The sequence below is a fragment of the Bufo gargarizans genome, chromosome 10 (genome assembly GCF_014858855.1).
Source record: "Bufo gargarizans isolate SCDJY-AF-19 chromosome 10, ASM1485885v1, whole genome shotgun sequence".
Lineage (NCBI taxonomy): Eukaryota > Metazoa > Chordata > Amphibia > Anura > Bufonidae > Bufo > Bufo gargarizans.
The window spans coordinates 53,608,213-53,617,946 of record NC_058089.1 but is presented as its reverse complement, the minus strand read 5'-3'; the positions used below and the strand labels follow the sequence as shown (position 1 = coordinate 53,617,946).

General features: G+C 42.3%; 1 protein-coding gene across 1 annotated transcript; it reads left to right on the top strand.

Annotated features, from left to right (window-relative positions):
• Positions 1-1,627: 1,627 nt before the first annotated feature.
• On the top strand, positions 1,628-8,771 carry FSHB (follicle stimulating hormone subunit beta). The gene is made up of 2 exons (XM_044270982.1): positions 1,628-1,786; positions 8,547-8,771. The coding sequence occupies exons 1-2, from the start codon at positions 1,628-1,630 to the stop codon at positions 8,769-8,771; spliced, it is 384 nt and encodes a 127-aa protein (XP_044126917.1).
• Positions 8,772-9,734: the final 963 nt, after the last annotated feature.

Genomic DNA, 9,734 nt, shown 5'->3' with positions numbered 1-9,734 from the left:
CCTCAAATAACAAATGAATGTATGCTCACCTGTTTTCTCCTCTGCTTCTTCCAGCACTGTGGTCCATTCCTCGCCGCTACTCTTTGTTTACCTGGTGGCAGCGGTAATATTCTGTGCACACAGGTCACTGCTGCAGTCAATCACTGGTCTCACATGTCCTGTGCACTGCTAAAGCTAGTGATTGGCTGCAGTGTTGACCTGTATGCATGGAATGCCACCGCTGCCACCAGGAAAACAAAGAGCAGTAATGAGGACCGGAGCTTGGTACTGGTAGAAGCATGGGAGAAAAGGGAGTAAACATTCATTATTTTAGGCTATTTACAGGGGTTGCCCATGTTTTTCTATAACTTTGACAAAGTTTAAATCCACTAGAACGCTAGACCGAAGAAAGAAAAGGGCCTCACTGCAAGAGACGAAGTGAGATGGGCTCAAGAGAAAGTCTATGGACCCATCTTGATTCTGTCTCCTGCAGTGAGGAGAGAGTGCATAATATGTGAGCACTTCTCCCTACTCGTTCTAGAGCTCGGTGGGGGTCACAGCACTCAGACCATCACCGATCAAGATATTTAATATGTATGTTTTCAAAGTACATTGACCATACCATTCTGATATGGAGTGAACGAGTTATGGTTTAGAATAAGATTATCAATCCGGCTGCTAAAGCCCCTTGGTGATCCACTGTAATCTGCCAGGCAAAGTGGCAGCAAGAGTTCAATTTCCCTACAGCGGCAACATGGGGGATATAAAGCTGTACATGGTGCCAATTAAAGTCCTAGGTCAGGCATCCTCAAACTGCGGCCCTCCAGCTGTTGCAAAACTACAACTCCCAGCATGCCCGAACAGCCTACAGGTATCAGCTTCCAGCAGGGCATTGTGGGAGTTGTAGTTTTACAACAGCTGGAGGGCCGCAGTTTGAGGATGCCTGTCCTAGGTCCTTCAGAGCTAGGGATGCTCTATGTAGTCACCCTTTATGGAAGAACTGACACATATGCCAACACAAAGGGGGTTGGGGGAACCCTGTTTTTCTGTCATAACAAAACCAGAAGTGCATTGGACAGGCGCTCATAGCAAGACATTGGTACGGAAAGCATATTAATAAGTGTACTCAGACATTAAAACCCCTTTTTAGGCTACTTTCAAATTGGCGGCACAGCTCTCCAGCAGGCTGTTCCGGCATAGAATGGCGGGAATCAGCCAGCCAAAAACTATTGCGTGCAGTGGTTTATGTCTGGCCAAATCCCAGCATATTTGTTGGGTGTCGGCCACATCTCCGCCGGACCCCATTACAGTCAACGCCAGATCCGGAAAACTCTGGCAGGCAGTTTTCTGCTGGATTAGCCCACCGGAAGTTTGAATTACCGTAACTGACCACCAGGACGAATTTTATGTAGGACAGGTCTCTAATTGGACAATAATTAGGTTGCCCAACCTTCTACAATGAGAACCCAGTGCTGCTTTTGCTCTATGCTGCATGTAAGGCATTTAATGTATGTGTGTTTATGTCGCCCATGAGTTCCTTGCACGGTCATCTGGATGTCAATCTGTTCAGTTGCTAAGTATCCAAAATGTTTTGGGTGTTATTAATTTTCAGGGGGAGGTTAACACTGTTTATACCACATTCCACAGAATGGAGAAGTTCTTTCTATACATGCTGGTTTTGTGTTGGAAGATAATTCCGTGCACCACCTGTGAGCTATCAAACATTACCATTGTGCTGGAGAAGGAGGAATGTGCTGCCTGCATCTCTGTAAACGCAACGTGGTGTTCCGGATACTGCGACACGAAGGTGAGCAGGACGAGCCTATAATATGCTTATAAACCTCCTGATCCGTTCACACTTGCATCATGGCCTCTGTTTTTAATGAATGGTTTTGCGCTGTGATGGTTCCGAACTTCCGTCACATAGCGCTATGTGATTCTTGTCAAAAGTAAGAGAACCAAAGACAAAATCTGTTAAAGGCTATGTGAACATAACCTTAGGGCATAAGGTGATATATTTTCATTTTTAAAGGGAGTGTCAATGGCATACTCACTATGGAGGCAGACTACACAACTACTATGGGGCCCCGGGAGGATGGAAGCGGGGGAAGGCTGGAGGCACTGAACTCTTTTTTCTGTTCCCCACATACCATAGATACACAGCATTTTATAGCTTTCATTACTTTCAAAGGTAACTATCAATTCCTATGTACTTAGCTCCCCCTAGTGGTGGCTGCAGGCAGGCTGTTATTTATACACTAAGCTAGAGATTTAGATCTGTATAGGGGCAGTTATCAATGTATTTATGCTTGTTGTCTGGTGTAAATACTTCTTAAAATCTGGTGTGCCATGTGTATTAAGCACCTGTTCCACTTTTTTCAGCATAGAAGTTAAGTAAAGTGGGTGAGACAGAACATGACCTTCTCTTTTAATTAAAAATCACTTCCACTTAATAAAAAAATTGTGAATTCCTCAGAAAATATAAATTATACAAAATAAATTAAAATTCATATTCACTTTACCAATTTTCCACTGCTCCCAGTCAGATGCCGTTCTCTGCACTTCCCGCTCCAGCAATGATGTCCCACCTTGGTCATGTGATCCTTGCAGTCAATCACTGACCACAGAGCTAACCTTGCTGGTGTTGACACATCAACTGATTGGCTCCAGCAATCACATGTCCATGGGAAGTACAGAGGCTGGCAGGGGACCTGGCAGCACTGGAGCGAGAGTGGTGGGGTTCAGTAAGTTTGACTTGCTTTTATAGTATAAATGGCTCTGATTTTGACATTAAGTTCAATTTTAAGAAATGCATAAAGTCAGGAACATACATAGAGGTGAGGGGGCACCATAGCAAATTTTAAAATGGGGCACCGTTTTGAAAATGAACACCACCACTCCAGTAACCACTTGGGACAGAATGTCTTGGCTTGATGCTTGGTTGCCCCGTTGAGTTCATTTCCCACATCCTTCTTTACTGAGCATGTGAAGGGAAGATCCCTGCTTAAATTCTCAGCACCCATTAAAATACGAAATGCCACCCACCTGGGCTGGACCACCTACCTCCATGGGCCCGATAGCAGCATCACAGAGAGTCTCTATGGTAGCATATAGTGGCATGCAGTATGCATACATAACGCAGGACCAGATATGTGACCAAAAACATAGAAATCCTAAAAAGGATGACATAATATTTCTATATTTTATGTACTTTTATCTTAAATATAAAGAAAGCTACAAGAATATTTCACAAATTCTTTTTTAAAAATTGATAATGCTCTAAATGCCCTTTACTTCACTCCATTTCTTCAAGAATTGCTGAGAATGTGTTCGCTCCACTGGTCTTCCACCATTTACTGTTACTGGGGACTTCTCCTTACAAGCTTTTATACATATAATTGAGCTCATGAGGATTAGATACCAGGATAAAAATGAAAGGGAAAACCTTGCTAGAATACATGTAACTCTTTGCTTTCCTTGAGACCTTTCTGAAAGCGGTATATTCTAAAATATATAGCTCAATGTCTATTACAGTGAAAATTATGAATCTTCCTGATATTTACCAAATTTTGCTTTTCTCTTCTTTTCCTGGCATCCTAACTGCTGCAGTAATATAAAAATTGCCTCCATGACTACTTACTCTGGGGCTGCCTTTGTAGCATCAACAGAGTAATGCCAGCCGCATACGTTTGATGGATTGTGTAGCCAATATCTATATGTATATGCATGCCTGACCCTCAGTGCAACATGCATCATCCTGATCCACCTTATCTCCAGGGTGATTCAGGGTACAAACAATTGGCATGTTGGATTTCGGTGGAGTGAGGGGGCTGTTGGACCCAGCAAGTTCAGATGATTTTAGTCTAATATTTATAGCCAGTTTAAGAATGTGCATGTAAAATTCATGTAAAATATCTGTATTTATGTACACTCATTGACAATAAATATAACACATCCAGATAGAAATGTAGGATTGCTACAAAACCAGCATGTATTTCAATGATTACAAGTGTGGTCTGATTAGACACTAGTGATGAGCGGCAGGTGCCATATTCGATTTCGACGAAATTCGCGAATATTCGATAGAATATTCGTTTTATATTCGTCGAAATCGAATATTCGTCATTATTCTTGTTATCGTGATTAATATGCGATTTAAATAATCGAATTTCGATTTTAACTTAAAGGCTACTCTCCTATTGAAATCGCAATTCGATTTTTTCAAGTTATAATAATCGAATTTCGATTTTAACTTAGCACTGCTATATGCCATATTAGGCTAACTAATATGGCATATAGCAGTGCTAAGTTAAAATCGAAATTCGATTATTATAACTTGAAAAAATCGAATTGCGATTTCAACGTAATTCTCAAATCCGACAGTACATTCTAGTATATGGAGTCGTTCCCATGGTGATGGGGACGCTCCATAAGCATGGAATATGGCTTCAATGGCTTGGTAGAATTAGCGAATTGACGAATATATTCGTTATATTCCACAAAACGAATATAACGAATGTATTCGTCATATTCCACAAAAGGAATATAACGAATGTATTCGTCATATTCCACAAAACGAAGATAACGAAGTATTCTGCATCTTCATTTTAGCTACCTATTCATCAATTTCGCTAATTCTAGCAATGATATAGGAAAGTTGACTATAGAGACAGCTAAGTATAATTCGCTATGCGATTATATGACTGCTTTTTTTTATAAATAGTATAATTATAATAATTATCAGGTATTATAATTATTCTATTTATTTAAAAAAAAAGCAGTAATATAATCGCATAGCGAATTAAACTTAGCTGTCTCTATAGTCAACTTTCCTATATCATTGCTAGAATTAGCGAAATTGATGAATAGGTAGCTAAAATGAAGATGCAGAATACTTCGTTATCTTCGTTTTGTGGAATATGACGAATACATTCGTTATATTCGTTTTGTGGAATATGACGAATACATTCGTTATATTCGTTTTGTGGAATATAACGAATATATTCGTCAATTCGCTAATTCTACCAAGCCATTGAAGCCATATTCCATGCTTATGGAGCGTCCCCATCACCATGGGAACGACTCCATATACTAGAATGTACTGTCGGATTTGAGAATTACGTTGAAATCGCAATTCGATTTTTTCAAGTTATAATAATCGAATTTCGATTTTAACTTAGCACTGCTATATGCCATATTAGTTAGCCTAATATGGCATATAGCAGTGCTAAGTTAAAATCGAAATTCGATTATTATAACTTGAAAAAATCGAATTGCGATTTCAACGTAATTCTCAAATCCGACAGTACATTCTAGTATATGGAGATGTTCCCATGGTGATGGGGACGCTCCATGAGCATGGAAGTCGGCAGAAGCGGCAACGGGCACTGACTGGAGCAGCCAGGAAGCCAGGAATCCAAAGGACAGGTAAGAACAACTTTAGGGAAGTGGGAAAGAAAAAAATATAACAATAAAAAAAAAACAAAAAAAAAACGAATATTCGAAATATCGAATTTATATCACTATATTCGAAATATTCGCGAATTAGCGAAGTGCCGATATTCGCGAAAAAAATTTGATATTCGAATATTCGCGCTCAACACTATTAGACACTGGGTCTTGCCACAAGAGAGCGTAAAAATGTTTCCCCCGCTGACCTATAAAGAGGCTCTTAGAGGCTATTTCTGGGTAGTGTACATCATGGTGACAGATCATTGACTGCTAGACATGCCTCTGTGACACACTTGAAGACATATTGCCCAACTGACTTAATTGAGAGAGGTGCATCATTGAAATGAGAGAAGCAGGATGGTCGTTTCAACAAACTAGCCGCCATCTAGGCTGTTCTAACCTAGCTGTTAGGAGGTTTTGGGAGCAGTGGTTACATGAGGTCACGTACACAGAGTGAACAGGCTTCGGAAGGCCCAGACATAGCACTATTGGAGAGGATTGTTTGATCTGTCAACCAACACGAACAGCTCCCACTGTTTCATTGTCCACCATCTCTACACAGGTGGCCCCTTCACTACACACCCCTGTCTCTGCCCGGGCCATTTCCAGGTGCTTAGCAGAAGCAAATTTGGTATCATGGCGCCAACTACATGTCCTGCTATTCCCAATCAGCCACCGTTGTTTTTGTTTGCAGTGGTGTCCTAGACAAGAAACCTGGATTGCTATGGACTGGAACCATATAATCTTTATCGACAAATCTAGGTTATGTTTGGTATCAGATGATGATGGGTTTGAGTGTGGAGGCCTCGCTGTGAGCTCTTCAATCCTGAATTTTCAGTAGAGCAATACACTGTCCCAACTGCCGGTGTGATGCTCTGGGGTGCCATCACATACAACAGTTGGTCACCCCTAGTAGTGATAGGAGGGACCCTAACAGCTCAGTGATATGTGCAGGACATCCTGCAGCACATGTGTTGCCTCTCGTGGCAGGGCTTCCAACTGGCATTTTTCGGCAGGATAATGCTCGCCCACACATAGCAACAGTTTTCCAGGAATACCTCCACCAGAATACGCTTCCTTGGCATCCCCAGTCTCCAGATAGATCACCAATTGAGCATCTATGAGACCAGCTGGGACGCCAGCTCGGCAACCTATGAGTGTGCCACAGGATACCAAATGGAACCTGTATTCCTCCATGCCCAACCGTATCTAATCTTGTTTCTAGGCTAAAAGCTGTATCTCATCTTGTATCCAAGCTAGAGGTGGCCCAACAGGGTCCTAGAACCAATTTTTAGTTGTACAGTTTTACACAATGATCTTATCCTTTTGCACTAATATTGCAATCACTTACATATATCATCATTACATTCACACATAGAAGGTTTCATTTCATTCTAACATCTCCTTCTTGATGCATTATTTTTTTGTCAATGAGTGTATTTAGCCACCACTAGGGGGAGCTTACTAGATTTAAATGTAGATTTAAATATTTGTAGCTAATATTGTTTGCAATGCTAGTTGTAAACAGCTGTACACTTTTAGCCTCCCCCCATGCCCCACTAGTGTTGGCGGCATGCAGCCAGAATTTAAAAAAAGGGATTGTCTCATGGCTAGGTTATGCCATAAATGTCACCTCTGGAACCCGCTCCTATGTCCAGAATGGGGTTCCAGAAGTGAACCAAGAGCAGACCTTGCATGTGTGTTGTTTCCATTTAGTCCTATGGGACTTCCAAAAATAGCTGAGTGTGTGTGCTTTCCATTTCAATGTGACTTCTGAAAATAGCTGACCCAGTGCTCAGCTATTGTTGGTACTCCCATAGTGGAGAATGGAGGGTGGCCACATATGTGCGCCTTGCTTTCCCTTCACTTCAGGGTCCGAAGCAATATGACATAAAAGTCACAGATGGGAGTGCCCCTTTAACTTCTCGACTACGTGATGGTAAGCAGGGAATTTGGAGCTTTACATGTGAAAAAAGTAGCTCTGGTGTCACGGCCTTTGGTGTGCGCCGTGACACGGTTGCCGTGAATGCTGTTGCCAGCAGCAACGTGTTGTGGTTGCAGCATGTAGGTGCCTCCTCCTTTCTCCTGTGGCCTTCCCTGTCTGGTGCCGGAGGGTTTATTTATCTAGCTGGTGGGAATTTAGGTGTATCCTTGGTGTGGCCATGAGGTTTATATTGCCTGTGGCCTGTTGGCTGGTTGCAGTGTTCCTCCAGCCTTGCTGTGTGCTGGAGCTGTGCTCCTGTCCGGCCTCTACCATCTGCCCAGTGCTTGAGAGCTACCTTGTGAAACACCAAGGTCTCTTCTATGTTTTCCCGGTGTCACCTTCCCTTCTCTACCCCTCTTATATGTGTGGTGTTGTCCGTGGGTGGGTGTTGTCTTGTCTAGTGTTGTTACATGTCTAGTCTATTGGTGTCTGTAGTCCAGCATGTTGCTAGCAATTGTCCCTGAGTGTATTGCCTTTGGAAGGGGGTCTCAGGGTTCCACGAAGGTGGAACCACTTGTTAGTCTGCAGCTCTGCTGGGGGACGCCATGCATCCTGTCTGCATGGGGTTCCGGTTGTCGTTGTCTGCCACGGCAGGTAAGTGTGAGTTGTTTCTGGGCTCTTACCTGCCGATGCAGTAGCTGTGCACTGTCTGTCCCTTCCCTTGCTGCTAGGCCTGTGAGACTCCTGTTCATGTGTGTCATGGAAGAACAGGTCGCCTCTCCCCTGCTCCTATTCAAGGGATTATAAGGGCGACTTAGGGTCTTAGGTTTCCTGGGTATGAGCCGTCCTATCATCCAGGTTCGCTCATACGGTGAGGAGTTAGGGCGAGGATTAGGGATGCAATCCCCTGCCCCCTTATCCCAGCCTCTGGCCTAGTTGCTTTCCATCGGGTCCTCATTGTACGGTGGGGAGTTTCCCCTACTCCCCACCGTGACATCTGGTCACAATATAAATATATAATTATGGTGGACAAAAGTATATTTGATGGAGCTCTCAGTAGTGTTTTGGGACAATGTTTTCTGTTACCTATTTTCCATTTAATTTTCAAAAACATTCAAAAACTGTACTGTTATTGCCAGTCACATAGGCTCATACCTGGTTGTATATAATATCTCATGTATTTTTATTTCAGGATCCAAACTTAAAGTATCCCCACAAGTCTGAAAAACAAAGGGTCTGCACGTACACTGAGGTCACTTATGAAACTGTGAAAATCCCTGGCTGTCCTGAGAAAGTAAATCCTTTCTACACTTATCCGGTGGCGGTTGATTGTCATTGTGGACGATGTAATTCTGAAACTACCGACTGTACAGTGAGAGGCTTAGGACCTACTCACTGTTCCCTCAGCCAAGACTGAAAATGAGAAATTGTGCCTGTACTATGTTCACAAAGCAAGTGCAAAATATTGTTTTCCACTTAAAGAGCAATTCCACCATCAAAAAATCACCAATAAAGTCCTTGAGTCCTCATCAGTCTGGTTGTTAAAGGGTAGCGAATGTCTGAAAAAAGTTTCTGACATGTCGTAGCAACACGTAGGAAGGTTTGACCAGTCGGGGTCCACCCCACTGAAACAAAAGGGCAGAGAAGCTTAGTTGAATGCTGTGTACCTTTGGCTGTTTTTGGCACTTCTCAGCTGATCCTCAGACATGCGAGCAGAGTGGTGTATGGACCTAAAGAAAGTTTATTAGTCCATACACTGCTAACACATCCTCTCTGAGGATCAGGCAAGCAAAACCATACATAGTCAAAGCAGTATGATATTAAGCTAAGCCATACTAGACATTTCTCCCAGAACGTCTGGAAGATTTTTGGAACAAAAAGAGTTGGCAAATCCCCTGAGCACCACAGACACCTTCTGACAGCTCCCAGAGAGCAGTGTGTGATGCTAGGCTGGATTATTGAGGAGATGGTTCCATGTCACGTAAAGTGGTGTGGCCTACTTGGAAAGGCGCAGTTTGTGAAAGGGAACCAGGAGAAAATTCCAAAATCTTGACCTGAGAGAAAATATCAGACATACAGTATTTACAAGATTTTTGGGTGGAATTGTCCTTTACAACAGAGACAGAGCAGTTTACTAATATATAGATACAGGTAATGCAACAGAACACGGCATTCATTTTAGCTTGTATTACTTTCTTATTTCTACATAATGAATGGAGGTGAATGTGTCGTCTGTAACCACATGGTGCATTTTACTGTATAATTAGATAAAATTTGCATTGTTGCATTTTGAAAGCACATATGCTGTATCTATCCTATCTACCCTATGTATACTCTTTTCCCTTTAAAATTAATTTTAATGTTGCTATACATTAAAATC